The sequence below is a fragment of the Macaca thibetana genome, chromosome 1, assembly GCF_024542745.1.
Source record: "Macaca thibetana thibetana isolate TM-01 chromosome 1, ASM2454274v1, whole genome shotgun sequence".
NCBI lineage: Eukaryota > Metazoa > Chordata > Mammalia > Primates > Cercopithecidae > Macaca > Macaca thibetana.
Window position 1 is genome coordinate 60,638,189 of NC_065578.1, and position 16,100 is coordinate 60,654,288.

The 16,100-nt window shown below is 40.9% G+C and overlaps 1 protein-coding gene across 8 annotated transcripts in view; it reads left to right on the forward strand.

Annotated features, from left to right (window-relative positions):
- NFIA (nuclear factor I A) overlaps window positions 1-15,361 on the forward strand; it is a 383,622-nt gene extending 368,261 nt beyond the window's left edge. For all 8 annotated transcript variants that reach the window (XM_050804192.1, XM_050804211.1, XM_050804202.1 and 5 more), the window contains one exon: window positions 7,847-15,361. In XM_050804192.1, coding sequence (XP_050660149.1) covers window positions 7,847-7,864 — 18 coding nt within the window. In that variant the 3' untranslated portion in view covers window positions 7,865-15,361. The remainder of the gene's footprint in view (window positions 1-7,846) is intronic.
- The last annotated feature ends 739 nt before the right edge of the window (window positions 15,362-16,100 follow it).

A 16,100-nucleotide genomic window follows, 5' to 3' on the forward strand; every position in this document is an offset into this window, starting at 1 on the left:
GAGGCCCGAGTGGAAAAATGAAGCCGCGAAAGCCCCTCGCCACTGCCTTTTCCGCAGCAGAGCCATCTACTGCACTGTCTGGGCTCCACCCAGAAAATCCGGCAGTGCCATCATGACCAAATAGATAGGAACTCTGGACAATTTCATTGGGTCATTGTCCCCTTAATCTCCACGCTGCACCTCAGATCTCAAGCAGCTTCCGTGGCGCGGGCTCCATTTAATGGATAGAATCTATTTTTCATGAAAAAGCAGGAAATAAGCTGTCTCTTTCATAAAAAGATTTACAAAATGTAATCATTGTTGAAATATTCCCTTTGAACTGCCGTGTCCACGGGGGTCTCCGGCTCCCAGAGTCGTGCTTCATTAGAACCCCGTCATAAGCGGCTCCAGAAGGGCAGGTACGCTGGTGGTGCCCGGCTTTGATGTCTTGAATGAATGAAAGAAAAGCACAATAAAAAAGAGCTGTTGATCAAGCATAAAATACTCTTTAAGCTGACAGAATAGCAGCGTTAACACACCCTAAGCTGCTTTTAGTTTTTCCCTTTTTTCCTCACATTTTCCTGTGCTTTGTGTACAGTGGGGGTTTGTATTTTATAAGAAGTCTCTGATCTATGTAGTATGCCATTCGCTAACAAAAACCAAAATAGGATTGTTTCTGTCCCACTTGGTTGCCTGACTACTCCCTCCCTTCCTCCCCTTTTCTCCTCACCCCCAACCTCCAAGGCGTGCAGTTTAGCCTTGCAACGCAAGGGCCCAAATGCCTTTCATAAACTTGAGCCAATTCCTTTTGTGTTGTTGCTTTCGCCGCTCTGATTTTAATATCGCAATTAAAGACAGATTTTTATTTTCTCAAGAACTTTCTCTTGCAACTGGGGAAATGGAATTGACACAGCTGCTACTTTTAACTAAGAAATTATGTCATTAAATAAGAGAAAGCCACCTTGTAGAGCGATTTGCTTTCCCGCGGACTTTAGGTCTCACATGGACCCTAAGGCCCCAGAAACCTTTTACAGTGAGAGAACCCAGCTACCCTGGCTTCCTGGTTTTCTGTAGTAACCCCTAGCCAGGCTTTTAATCCGCACAAAAACTGATAAAGTTGTTACCTCCATTTCCTGGAGTCTAAAACTGAGACCTAGTGATGCTAACTTGCCTAAGGTAGTATCTAACTAGTTCATAATGGTGCCAGGATTTTTGTCATTCGGACCCCAGAGTCCTGGCTCTTACAGCTGTGCACGCAGCTCTCTAGTAAGATTTTGAAGCAAATGCAGGTGGGCCAGAGTGCAATGTTTAATCCAGCAGTCTTTGATTTCATGAGGTAAACGGTTACTTGATGAAAAATGGAAAGGAAGGGAGACCAAGAGAAAAATGTACTTGGTGGTAAGAGAGACACTAGGGCAAGCTGGAATCTCGTGAAAGATTCGGACTCTGGATGAACAGTCAAAATAATTGGATTCTGTATGCACTCTCAAGGTTTGGAGGTACTGGATGGCTTATTGGGTAAAAAGATTAGTGTTTTCCCGTCTTGAGGTTTGAACCAAAACGGAGGTCTTGGCTGGGAGCAGCACAGTCATTCTCCAGGGATCAGTGGTTTGGACAACTCCTCTGAGCTTGTAGTAAGTAGGCAGCAGTCCATGTTACAAAACTATTGCACATGCTACTGACGCAGTTGGCCGCAGTTGGCCCCGTTGCAACAACTCTCCCATCGAAACTGCCTGGAGTGGCTTGTGGAGACTTGTGTCCCTCGAGGGAGAGTGTCTGTCATTTGGGGAGACATGGTCATGTGGCACGAGCATGCTAGAAGTCATCCATCCAGATGCCTTGCTTTGCACTTGTTGGGGTGACTGACCCCAGGCTTTGAGAACCTCGGATACAGCTTGTTCTTCCTTCCCTCCTTTATTTACTTAACAGTATTTATTACATGCCTACCCTGGCATCCCTTAGATAGCCAGCTTGCCTGGGATGAAAACAGGTAATTAAACTTTAGCAACTGTGACAGAGGAGAATCCTGAGGGTAAAGGCCCCAAGAAGACCCCTCTGAAGAAGGAACATCTAATCTTAGAACCCAGGGACTAGCAAGCATTAGCAAAGCCAAGGAGAGGGAAAGCCTGAGCCCTGGCCTGGCAGGGAGGAAGCATTTGGCTTTGGGGGATCTGGAAAAGTTTAAGGCAACACAAGTGTTGAGGACAAGTGGTGAAAAGATAAGGCCACAAAGGTGCCTGGGGCCAGTCCCGGCCCATTACTGTTTTAATAGTTTTCTGTACAATAAACAAGTCTCGGTTCGGAGTTACTGAAAACAGACTTTCTTTAATTAAGAAAGTAAAATCAGGCAAGAAAAATGATTGCAGAGATCAAAGCCTAAGGCTGGCAGTACCAGTAACTAACACCTGTGTACAGCATGACCCCCTTTTCAGAAGAAACCAGTGTACATCACTGCTGCCTCTTACGAATACAGAACGGTCCTCACAAGACTCTGAGGTTCCCAGGACAGGGACTGGCTTGCTTGAAGTCACACTGCTGGTCAGTGGAAAAGGCGACACCAATCCTGAGTCCTTTGGACACTGGATACTGGGCATCGTTCATTGCCAAAAGTTTACAAAATCCTGTTGGGAGAAAAGCAGGCTCTCTGGTATCATTTAGGGTCTAGAATCTAGCCCCTGCTTCCTGATAGACAAGAAAGTCCTTCAGGACAGGGACTATTTTTTACTCATTATATCCACAGAGCCAGCGTACATAGCACCTAGCACATAGAAGGCCCTTAGTGCTTATTGAATGAGTGAATAAATGCTCCCAAATGGTTTATGCGAATGTGAGAAACTTGCAGTCCGCTCAGAGGCCCCGTCCACTTCCATCATATTGAGATGGGGAGAAGAGACTACCCGGCTTTCGGCTGATTTGCCAGGGACAACTCATTTGGGCTCAACAGTAGACTTGAGTCCATCCACACAAGTGCGGGAAGCCAAAAATGACCCACTGGAGCAGTGTGACCCAGCAAAGCTAGCGCCTCCCCAGGAGAGAATGCACAGCAGTGACAGCAGCTCCTGGAGTCTTGACTTATTGGTTGGCTGAGCCTCTTCGGGGGCTGATGAGGAGCTGGGCCTGCAGGGTGCAGGGAGGCCAGCCTGTGTTTGCACGTTTCCGTTTTCTGCGTGTGAATGTCCTCAAATAACCCACCTTGCCTGCAGAAGAAAGCCAAGTGTCACACCCAGTGCTGGATTCCACATTAACAACCTCCTTCCGCAGTGTTCAACTTTGCCCTTGAGGCCTTTTGTTTAAGCTTTTAATCTGAAAAACAGATTCTGCTGCATCACAGTCCTCTCTGCCCTCTCTGCCCCTGCCACCCTAGCACTCTCTGCTCCTTTTGGGGGATAAAGTAAAATAGAAAATAGAAAACATGTTTCTCAGACATTTTTCTTTTTCCTCTAGAATGTGCATCCTGCCCTGTTAGTAAAAAGAGGACGTAAAAAGCCTTTTAAAATGTTGTTGCACACATTAGAGCATTTGTTGTTAACTCAGGGGTTGAGGCCATGGTCCTCATCAGCTGTGTCTTCGGCAGCCCCATGACCACATTTTGGAAGATGGCCCGTGTGTTCTGATTGCTCTCTGTGAGGCGTAAGAAATGGAAGAGATTGGCACCGTCAGAGGTACCTTCTGCCATTTGAGGCTTCCTGTTTAGGATGCAGTCGGATAGATATTGTTTATGGTTCATAAAACCCGACTACTGTGAGTATTCCAGAATCCCAGCGGAATGGGATTCGAACTTTCATGGAGCTGTAAATTAACGGGCGGCAAGTGTGATAAAACTCCTCAGAGAACTGTGAGGGGGAAAAAGTCGCGCTGCAATGGTTAAATGAAATTTTATAAGCACATTCAGTGTGGAGCTGTTTTGCATTACATGAGTTGAATACCTTAGAGACGCCACATCTGCAGGCAGTTTATTAAATCCTTAGTCAGCACTTTTCCAACCTGATGAGATTACTTCTTCATTTGACTGGAGAAAAGGAAAGCTGAGCTCTTGTCCTGGACTGCAGATTTCTTTTGATGTTTCACCTTGAACACTGAAAGAGGGCAGTCACCCCCCTTCCTTCCCCACTCCCGCTCAGCACATCCCAAACTGTAGACATTGTGAATGTTACCAACTAATTTTACGTAACTGGAGCCTTGGTGGGAGTGTGCATTTATGGACCTCCACAACAACTATAGCTGAAAGTTCCTGAGGAAAAAAATAGATCAAAGCTCTGTGTTTACTTCCTTAATGTAAATGTATCAAGATAGCATCATCCTATATCGTATTGTAATAATGCCACTCACTGCACATAAGGGAGGGAGATTCCTTTGTAGTCCATTTGGATACAGTAGAGTAGATTAAGGGGCTATAAAGTACGAAGGCAAAAACCATATGAAACCTAAGCTTATGTCACTAAATGTCTGAGGATGGTCTTTGTTTAATGTGTCAACATTTTCCCAGTGATCAGCTACTCAACCCCAACAATCGAATAATCTCAGATTTCTTTTATGTTTTTCCTATATGACCCAGGAAGAAAATATGCAAAACCATTCCTCAATTAATGTTCTAAAACTTGTACTGCTTGCATAATAGAAATTATAAGAAAATATCACAAGAGAAAAGTAGGCTTTTACAAACATTATATTGTCCCTCTGGTGTTACTAGCAGCTCATAGAAGTTTCTGGAAATTGATTGGCTTACACATGTGTGACTGTCACACTCATCCCAATGGGATTATGAGTATCTTTAACTACAAACTGATTAGGAGAAAATTCAGGGAGATGTATGAATTGTGATTATTATTATTATTAGAACTCTCTATCTGCCATCTCTGCAAATAAGTGATTTAATCAGAGACTTCAAAAAAAAAAAAAAAATTCCCTGTGTGGTTCCCCTAACCAACTTCCTATTCTGGAAAACCTTGGTCAAGTAGCTGGGTTAATTGTCATGAAGATTAGTGTGATGTTGAAATAAGTACTAATGGTCAAATTATAGGAGTGAACAAGTTTAAGAATAGGTTTTGGTTTGGGCCTGAAAGGGTTAATTAAGGTTTTTTCACGGGTTATTAAAGACCCCCAACCTCTGCCTTCAGGAGTCATATTGACACCCCACCACAGGGCAGCTCAGCCCCTCTATTGACATGTTGCTGGTCAGAGCACAATAGCCTTCTGTGTCTGCAAATCATTGCTAAAATCATCTCAAGGAAAAAAAAAGTTTGAAAGCTTTAACGTTAGACAAAAGCCCAAGAGTTGCAGCGCGCAGCTCAAAAACCCGGAGTCAGCAACTTCTATTGATTAAAAACTAACCTTTAAAGTAACTCTGAGAGTGTGTGGTTAGCATTTAAATTTAAACATGTCATGAGTTGATTTGTGTTACTGAATACCAACTCAGAAGGAGTAACATTCACATCGCATTTTTTTTTTCTAATTCCCTTAAGCAGCTAAAGTATTTCATGAAATGTCAATAGGGCAAAAAGAAAAAGAGGAGGGGGGCTGATGCTGGGCCTTGTAGTTTTCTTTCCCATGCAAATATCCACCCCCCAAAAGAAAAGTGTGGAGAGTGAAACACAATAATTAGTCCTTTGTCTAACTTTCCCAAGTGCCAGAGAAAGACAGATTAATTAAATATACAACAGTGTTGGTTTTTGGAGTGGGGGTCTTGCTTGCTGTGTAGGTCATAAATTAGGCAGAATAAATACTTCAATGTGTTTGCAGTGGGCCTGCTACGTCAGAACCACTGGAAGGTTGGTGGGAGGAGAGCAGAGGGTTTCTTGCTAATGATAGTCACGTCTGGGTCTGTCTGGTTGCTCTTAGCAACCAGACATGATGTAACACCAGGATGAACTTGAACTTGGGGGACTTGAAAAGCGAACAATAGACCAGAGCAATCAATAAAGCCTATTTCAGTGAAGGATTACAGAGCTGCTCTGGGGTAACCTTGTCGGCAAGGCACATACTGAATAGTAAGATGTGTGAAGAAACTTTTTTTTTTTTTTTTTTTTTTTTTGCTTTGCTTTTTAAGAGAAGTGCAGAGGCACTGCAGATTTTTGTAGTGCCCTGAGGTCTCTTCCAGAAACTGTGGTGTGGAAAACTGCTCCCCCTGCTGACTCACTGGGTGCCAGGCCTTTGCTTCAAGAACTACCTTAGTGTCAGATTAAAGAAGTCTGGAATTTCACAACCCGACTTAGAAAGTGTGAAAACAGAAATAGTAAGCATTATTCCCCACACCCAAAGTTTGAGCCCGTTTTGTAGAAGAGAGGAAGCAGCTCTAACGTGGATCAGAGTCAGCTGTTAGGTAGAGGCCTACTAGAAACACACTTTGGGGCTCGCCTTCTCTCTCCTTTCTCTGCCCCTCTTCTTTCTTTTATCCAGTTAGATTTAGGCCGTGTGTATTTGCCAGGCTGATTTCCTTTCAGGACACAAGAGGCTTTATTGTGTTCCTCAAAGCATGTGGTCAAAGAATAACATCTAAAAGTCTACAGGATGAGTAGTTTTTCGGTTTGGGCTTCAGTTTTTTCAACTTCTCTGGAAATCAAAGGTGGCTTGTGTGACTAGGAAATCTTATACCAAACTCCATGTAGCTATCACTTAGCCATTCATCCCTGGGGACCAAACGAGTCCTTACTTTACCTAATTGAATCTCTTCCACAGGGATGATCCTTCACCTGCCTGAAGCTACCCAATTAGAACCCTTTCTGATACCGTCAACTTAAAGAATTCAGAAGCCTTGACTTTTGTTAGGCTTTGGTAATTTTTCTGTAAATAATGATAAATGTAGTGAATTTGTCAGGTATCTCTAGAGAAAAGTCGGCAAAAGCCACATACTTTTTTATTTCACTGGAGAAATTAACTCTGATGTTAGTCCATAATTGCTCATTCTGTCTAGCTAACAGAAAAAGAAATGCCAGCAGATAAAGTGATAGATGATCAGACAATTGCTCAAAGCTAATGACCTAAGAATTTACGAAAGGAAAAAGGTAACCAGTAACTGGGCCCAGCAGGTACACAGAAGGCTCTAAATAAATGCTGCATGAATGCAAGCATGAATGAAGTGTATGCAGTGGCCTCATTTTTCCTTTGGTCAGTGTGGTACTTAATAGAGTAAAATCTTGATCCTACTTAGTTATTATGTTTCATGTTTGAAAATACTATTTTAGATATATTGGGCTGGAAGGAGCATCTTCCCTCATAAAATCTGACATATAGAAGGAAAGAAAAATACTGCGACTTGCTCAAAATCACCCAGGAAGACTGGGTCCAGCACTTTTTCCACCTTACCTCCACTTACTCTTGTATCACTATTGACCATCTGGGCCTGTTAGGAGAGTGTCACAATCATGTATTTAGTGCCTGCACCTCATTTGAAAGGAGATGTTGAAAATCATCAGAGTAGCCATTCATTGCCACATGAAGCCCCTCCCTTCACCCATTCTCCATTCATTCAACTCTTCTTCATTAAGAACGTTCTGTATTCCAGGCACTGGGCTAGGCACTGAGGATTGAATGATAAACAAGATGGTCAAGTTTCCTGCCCTCCTATAACTGCCCCCATCAGATAAGGAAACCCTTATTTGTATTTCAAGTGAACAGAAATACCTCATTTTGTAAGACACGCTCAGAATGTTAGAAAACCCCAACGAAGACAATGAATTATAATTTCAGAAGAGGAAGATCAGTTTCAATGTCACAGGATTTATTATTGTCTGTCATGACTTTACTTTTCCCAGCGAATCCTTCCCACATCCCTAACGTAGATCCTGGTTGCATGGTTGAAAAGGCAACTTCTAAAACATACTTTTTTGCAAAATGTGCTTTTAATTATGTTTTTCCTTTTGTCTTCCAGTCCTGGTACCTGGGATAAAAGTTGCAGCGTCCCACCATCCACCAGACAGACCACCTGACCCCTTCTCAACTCTGTAACATGGACGCAACCTCAACCCAGCGCAGTTACAACTTCACTGTCAGTGGAAGGGGAGAAAAACCGATTCAAATCAACTTGTACATGGAAACAGCAAGCATTATGGTCAAACAGCAAAGGCCATAACCTTTTGGGATTTTTTTTTTTTTAAATACTTTAGGGACTGTTGTAATTTCTCATATGGTGCTGGAAATGGTTGGGCTTTGTAACATTTGAAGTGTTTCCATGGTAGCGTGAGCATTAGGTGACGTGGCTAGCAGAGGACTACCCTTGCTCACTGACTTCCTGTTGTAACACACTTTCCTTACGGAGCCCGGCTGTTTCACAGTATTTCATGAATTTACCCACACAGGTGTGATCCTCCTTGAGCATTGAGGAGGCACATGGAGAACTAAATCTTTTGTAGTAGCTGAGATCTGCAATATATAACTTACAGGACAGTCAAAGGGCAATGTTTTTCTGTAACATATTGGAAAAAGAAAATGCAGTTGTATTCCTTTTTTATTTGTTCTTTTAGTTTGTTTTGGTTCAGCAGTCAGCAGTTAAGTATATAACATGGCCCGCAAGGACAATGAATCCACTCACATTGCAGAACAATTCCGAAAATGGCAAACTACTACTACTACTGTTCAGTTTTTTAAAAGTTTTGAAATGCTGCACTTACATTAAAAAAACAACAACAACAACATTTTTTCAACAATTTCAACAATGACACAAAAATTCACATGGAAATGGGGAAGATGGTCTGTTTTGACAGAAACTGACAGGAATCAATCAAAACAATCGAATTTTGAATTGAGTAAAGTGCAATTTCATTGGATAGCTAAATATCTTTGTAAGATAGAGATTGTTGAAAATTCTATTTTTGTTTTTCAAGTCCTTTCACCCCAGGACTCTAAATTATTGGGGTAAAAAACAGCCTTGCAAGAAAAAGGGGAGCTATTTTTGCTTTTTATGTTTTTTATTGTTAAACTTGTATCCCTTTAAAAACTGAAGGAAATTTAAAAAAAAAAACAAAAAAACAAATCTAATGGTGCTTTTACCACAATATGTTAACTACATTAAATGCTAATTAATTATTTTCTGTTATCAAAGCACATGACTAAAATGAAATCATGGTATCTGTTAATTTTATAAGCTAGAAGTCACTATAATGGATTATGCCAATTCTAAAAAATTTTACACGTATCTGGCATCATAGGATTTATCAGTTATCAGACACCTCATTGTACCAGAGATTGTCCAGAAGTTTTAAAGACCTTTGCGTCCCTGAACTGGGCTATGGGAAATAATAATAGTAACAATAATAATAATAATGAAACCAATACTGACACAAATGCTGGTGCCCATTCAGATCAAGGGGTACTTGTTAGGGAAAAAAAGAGTTTGCACCCCCAAATGTCCTGTATCTTATGAAAAAAAAAACAAAAACAAAAACAAAAAAAAACAAAAAACAAAAAAACCACAGAAACATAAAAAAAAGTGCAAGTGATTTTTCTACCAGACAGCGAAGCACCCCTTTGCTTCCCATGCGACTTCAAGAAGGTTTCCTATACTATACATATATATACGTTCTGGTTGGCAAGCCCTGCTGATCAGAGAAAGTCTCTGCATGTTCTAGTGTTAGTAACTAATTTTTATATAGTTAATGTAGGATAAAGTAGAGTGCATTAAGACACAATATTGTAATCCCTACTCTAGGCACTTGCCTTTAAACTATGTTTTTCAGCCCTTCAGAAGGGTTCTACTACTGTCCTATACAATCAAGTAACTGAAATTCTTGGGAAGACACTTTGCTCCTCATCTTTCCCCCCGAAACAATGTTGTTTTGTTTTGTTTTTTTTCCTTAATTTGCACGAAAACAAAAATTCCATATCAATGTGCCTTGCCCTGGATAGCGATTATTTGTGGAATTGTTGCACATGCTCCTCTATTGAAAGGGGTTTTTCCCTAGTCAAGCATTTGGAGACACTTTTTGTAAATGTGACTTTTATGTCAGCCATCGTCAGTTTCAACATCTAGAACTAAATAGAAAGCTAGTTGTTCCGCAGATAGGAGTAGTCTTTATTGTCCTGTACGGTCGGTGGCAGTGCTATTCTGAGATCTGTAGATGCTTAGAATATCAGTATTTTGGATGTTGCTGCATTTTACAATTTATTTGGAGTCTTCCTTTATTTTCCCCCAGATATATGAAAATATGCAATACCTGCTTATATCATGTAGAAAAGCTTAGCAATTATTAATTTTTCTTTTCTTTTTTTTTATTTGACCAAAGTCGGTGCTGCACTTGGCGCAGTGTGTTTTAGGTGTTTGTCTTTGTACTTTTTTGTGATTTTTGAATGCACGTGCGCAGGAAGGGCTCCTCTTAGAGAAGCAGTCAAACTGTGAAGCACTAAGCTGACCCTGCTTCAAGCAATTTTGTTTTTACAACTGTTCCTTTCACAAGCAAGCCTTAAAAAAAAAAAAAAAAGACAACTTCCTTTTTCTTCAGCTCCCACACCCCATTTTTCTTAGCAGACTGCAGTCAATCCACATTCAATAAAAAGTATATAATGCCCATTTTTATATGCACGTTTTTAAACTTCCAAGTTCTGAAAATTGTTTACTGGTTATCTCTATTTAAGGAAAAAAAAATAAAATAAAACATTTTGGATTTTCATATGTGTCTGATAAGTGGTTGAATAGTCGTTTGGCGCTGTTGTATGGTGTGATTGTCAGTGTATGGTGTCACTTCCTATAGCCAGCCAGCATACTTTGCCTTCCCCTATAGCACTTAGCTGGGCATTACTTTATTATGACATATGTGCACTAAAAAAAAAAAAAAAAAAAAAAAAAAAAAAAAAAAAAAAAGAAAAAATAGCAGCTTTCAGTGCTTCACAGTGAAGGGAAAAAAGCCTAGACAAACATTTTGTCAGAACCTTGCAATAAGCCAAGGTATTACCAGTAAATTGGTTGTATATACAATAAAATTGCACCCTTTTTTAAACAAAACAAACTAAGCAATAGTTTGGGCAGTTTTAGTTGTTTTTAGTGAGCATGTTGTAGTCATGACTGCAAAGAGAGAGAATAAACTGCCCACTCAGAAGATATGTAATTTGTATTGTTGTATAGTTTTATTGATTACACTGATTTATTCTACCCTATTTTATAATGCAGGACTTTTGTAATGTTGTTTAAATGAGGAAAAATTTCTGTCAAATTAGCCTAGTGAAATTTCTGATTGTTCATTATAAAGGCAGCGTTCATAGAATTGCTTTTCTTTCTTTTTACCCCCCCTTTGGGAACTGGATTTAAGTTTAAAACTTTCCTGTTTCCTTTTTTTTTTTTTTTTGTAAGTATTTAAATACAGTTATTTTTTTCTCTCAATGGTATAGCATATTCCTATGCTTGAGAAGTGTAGGTCTACTGAAAAACCATTGTAAATGGACGTTACAGGTATGCTGTATTTTTGAAGGTATTTCGTTGTATTAAGTTTGATGAAGCTAAAATTAGGGAACTCTGAACAGATTTGCAGGAAAAAAAAATGTTTTAAAGGCTTTAAAACATTAGGGAGGCAGTCTAGGGTGATAACGAACAGGGGTTAAGTATTAAATACACTAAGTTACATTTTTGTTCATGTTTCATTGTCCAGAAAGCAGCAGGAAACTAGTTCAGTTGTGATCAAGCAGGAAAAAAGAAACACCAACAGTTTCCAGTGTTATTGCTTTTTAGCTTAAAAGCATAGTGAAGATGCTTGAGGAAGACTTTGCTACCTGGGGTGTGTAGACAGACAGACTGAGAGCTATCAGCATTTGAAGGCCCAGCCCTTGACTCTGAGACACATTTGAATTTTTTCTCTCCCATCAAATGGCATTAACAACATTGGGCAAAGATGAGTCCCTCAAATTTCTGTGTGTGTGTTTTTTTGGGGTTTTTTTTTTTCCCCCCTTTGGGAACTGAAGTCAGAGGCACGAGCAGTAAATCTTAGCATTTTTCTGCAGACCTTTTCTTGTGGCCCTTGTCCCTGCCGGCAAAACACGCCTTTTCTGATCATTCGCGGGCAGAGGCCCTCCCAGTAATGCCACTCTCTCCATCCTAGAGAGCCTTCTCTTTCCTCTGAGGTTTGAACCGACGTTCTGCTGCTTCACACCCTGGCATGACAGGTATGGTCAGCCTGCTCCCCAGGCCCGTCCCTGCCGCCAGGTGTGGGCTCTAGGCAGGCTGACAAGGTTGCACCTCCCAAAGGTTGTGATCTTCATTTTCTCACAGTCGAAGTGTGAAGCAACCCAGACTTCCCCGAGCCACGGTGTTCAGTCAGCCCACAGGAATATGCAGGACCCATCTCCAAAAGGTTGTCTTTCATTTTTTTCCAAACCCTTAGCCCCATAAGCTTTGAATCTTGTAGTTACAGTGGCATAAAGGATTGACAAAACCTGGATTAAGGAAAACTTTTTTGTGCGTGAATTTTATTTTATTTTATTTTTTTTTTAGGGGAAAGGGATTCTAAGAATGTCATTTAATGTACTTTGCCTCATGTCTCTGGAAATATCTTTGTCCATAGTGGTGGTGGTCTCTCTCTCTCTCCCTCTCTCTCTCTCTTTCTTTCTTTCTTTGCTTCTGTTTTCTTTCTTGTCTTCATTCTTTCTTTTCTTTTTATTTTTGGTAGCAGGCCTCCATAGAACAAATCTAAAACACAACCACCATAGTAATGTAAGGAGAGCTTCAGTGGCACCTCACAACCCACCTCCGAGATCTGTCCAAAGACAGTCTCAGAAAGCTGCACTGCCCACCGGCTCGGCTTTCATTCAAATAGGCTTCCAAGGCCAATTCTGTCTTGAAGTCAATGCATGTATTTACTGTTTGACAGTAAACCCGCTCTGCCTTCTCCACGTCCAAGGCTGTGCATTCGTCTAATTAGCGTCGTGTATGTTTTCCTTTTATTTTTTCCAATAAAAAAGCAGTGGGATGAAAATTGCTTTGATATATAGCAGGTAACATTGAAGCTATTCCATAGCACTTAACTGTAGTGAATACTGTGTCACCAATTTTGAAATCAATTTAATGTTTAATGCAAATCCATTACATGGTGCTATTATAGGCTGACAAAATGATTTACACAAATGTGACAACTTGGGCTCAATTCACTCTGCTTTCCAACAGTGTAAATGCATAGCAGTGTTTATCTGCATGAGAACTATGCACTAATCTATCTGAAGAAAAAAACTATATCAACTTTGGTATCTACTTTCCGTTTACTCCAATCCTTGCCTTTTTGGTCATTGTTATAATGCCAGCTTTAGGACAGAAAGAATTATAAGAAAACCAGCATAATACCTGATATATTAAAATGTAGTGCCTGTGAAATCTGTATTATATTGCTCTTCTGAAGTAAGATTTTTCTACACCGGTAGCCTTCGCTGTCTGTCAGTCAGGACCTTCTGGTATAGGTGATGTAAAATAACCGTACAATATTAATGCATGCTATTCCATAATGCTTAGTGAACTGTATGAATATTACTCAAAGTTATGTTAGTCTTTTTTTCTGACTTGGTTCTTGTCAGCTAGATTTAAAGGTATTTCACTGAGAACGCAAATTCTGTCTTTTCTTGATTTCGGCTGTTTTCAGTATTTTGGAGGTATACATTTACTTAAATTCAGTATTACTTGTGTTTTGTTTTTGTTTTTGTTTTTTGTTTCCTTTTTCCTAGGGGACAAGCATGGGTGTTTGATTTCAGAAATCAGTACCTGGCGAGGTTTTTGTCTCAAAGCGACTATTTGAATTTCAAGAACTGTGCCGTGAAGACACTCTGAGAACATTTGCAAGTCAGGGGCATTTTCCTTGACCCTCAACTGACGCTGTGCTGAGACTGATACATTTTCTTAATGGACAATGTTCAGCCAGGTGCCCATGCTTGATCCATCTTCACACCAGACCTCCTCATATTAAAAGGAAAAATAAGAAAAAAAAATTAAGAAATCACATGGCTATTTAGTTTCATGCACAGTTGCAATATCTTCTTCAAAAATAAAACTCTGTACAAACTTTGGGCCCGATTCATAAGAAAAAGAAGTTTGCTATTAACACGGGATTTTTTTTAATATACTTTTTTTGGTCTAAATTTGAAATGACTTGCTTTCCAAATTAAATAAATTTCATCTCATTTTTTTTTCCCTAAACCAGCACCCATCTGCCTTTTATTCCCCAAAGAGTTACCTTACCGAGATTAGGGGGATGGCATGTGGGGAGCAGATAGTGGAAATGCTTAGAAAGATAAGGGGGACCACCCACAGCTGGGCGTGAGAACAGGGAGGCAGTGTGTGGGGGTGGGACCTCATCTGCGTGCCTAGCATCCTGAGTTTTACATGTAGACGCATTAGCCTATTTGATTCAGAAAAACAGACTTTCCCAAAATGTGTCTGAACCACAAGAGTATACAGTGGAAGTGCTACCTCTAATCTAAACAGAGCACCTTCATGGTGGGAAATGCCCACCAGGTCGTACAATGTGAACTTTTGTATCTCTGTAGTGGTTTCAAGGACATGTAGTGTCCAACATATGGGCCATTTTTCCTGCTGTTTTTATACTCAACTTCTCAAAATGAAAAAAGCTTTTATTTTTCCTTTGACTTTATTTGTGTTGTTCTTATTTTTTAAATTTTTATTTTTTGGTAATAGTCTGTAAATTAGCCTTTTTGGGGTTTTTTTGTTTTTTTTTTTTTTTTTTGGTTTTTTTTTTTTTTTTTTTTTGACATTGCAACCGAAGGTCATAAGGCCACTCGCTCCGCTGGGACGGAGGCTTGAGAGAGCTGCCAGCTCGGTGCCTTCTCCCTGGTCTCAGACCGTCGTCTCTGCACTGCGAAGGCATTTGGTAGCCTCACCACTGAGATACTAACTAGACCTAGACTAGGAGCTTTATCAGGTTCTAGGAGGTCCTTTAGGAAGACTCTCAAAGGCAAATCCCTGATCTCCCATCCCACCCTTAGCCCTGCCCTCTCACCAGAGCAAAATTCACTGGGGACTTTCCCCACCACACATGGAAATCTGTCCACTCGGAATACCTCCGTTTTCCATTTCAAATTGTAGGGGGAGGGGATGGAGCACTTCCAGTGATGGTAAGAAATCTGTTATGAAACGAAACACCCCCCGTGTTAATAACTTGGTCTGAAATCTGTTTTTATGAGCCGGGCCCCCTGTGCCTCTAGTATACTTGTATTGACTCTCATAGTTACCCTTTTAGTTTTACTGTGTTCTGTGAAAATTTGTAATTGGTTGAGAATCACTGTGGGCGTCCATTCTTATTCAACTAAATCTCCACAGGTTTTTTGAGCTGGTGTGGATTAGTTTAACTCTTGTATTCAACCATTAGTGCTACCACCTTCTCACATTACAATACAATTACTGGAAGCAAGTACTGCATTTCCTATGCAACAAAAAAGGAAAAATAAAAAATTGCTAATGCTATGGAAGCTGTGTCATCATTTGCTTTACAGCATGCCTGGGTGATTGAGTGACGGTCACGGGTGTGGACTGGAGGCTCCCACAGAAGATGGTCTTTATGCACCGTGGGATTTGTCAGGCACATAGCATCCTTGGCTGTGTTCTGATGGTCAGTGTTATTTTTTCACCTACCTAGACTAATACAGGACTTGACACTCACGTAGTGTTTACTGTGTACTTGATATTGTTCTGAGTGTCATGTAGATTGTATCAGTTGGGACCCAATTGGGAATCAGGAATAGGATTCAGTGGGTTTTCCAACAGGGGCTGTAAAGTTGCCTAGGTATCAGTAACTGCGGGATACAGCCACCACCCCTGGAGCTGGGGAAACTGAAGGGAAAGACGGGCTTACCAGAACCTAGGCACTCAAGGAGGGACACCACACAGCTGATAATTGGGTCTTTTCTGAGGGGGGTGGTCACCACGAGGGTGGGGACAACACATGGCCAGTGGCCAGACCTCTGAGAAGACATGGGGTGCTGGTGCTAGAATCACTGCGGTGAATGAAGGGGAGATTAGTACTTCTGAGAAGGTGAGGTGTGGCTGGTGCCAGAGTGCCCAAAGGAGCTGGAGGCTGCAGGTGCAGCTGTCCACTGCTGCGGTGGCATTGTGGACAGAAACTGAAACCAGAAAGAAGTCCCTTCGCCCTCTTCCTCCTCCTCCTTCTAGGCTCCTGCCTGTGTCTCCCATGGGCTGGACCTAA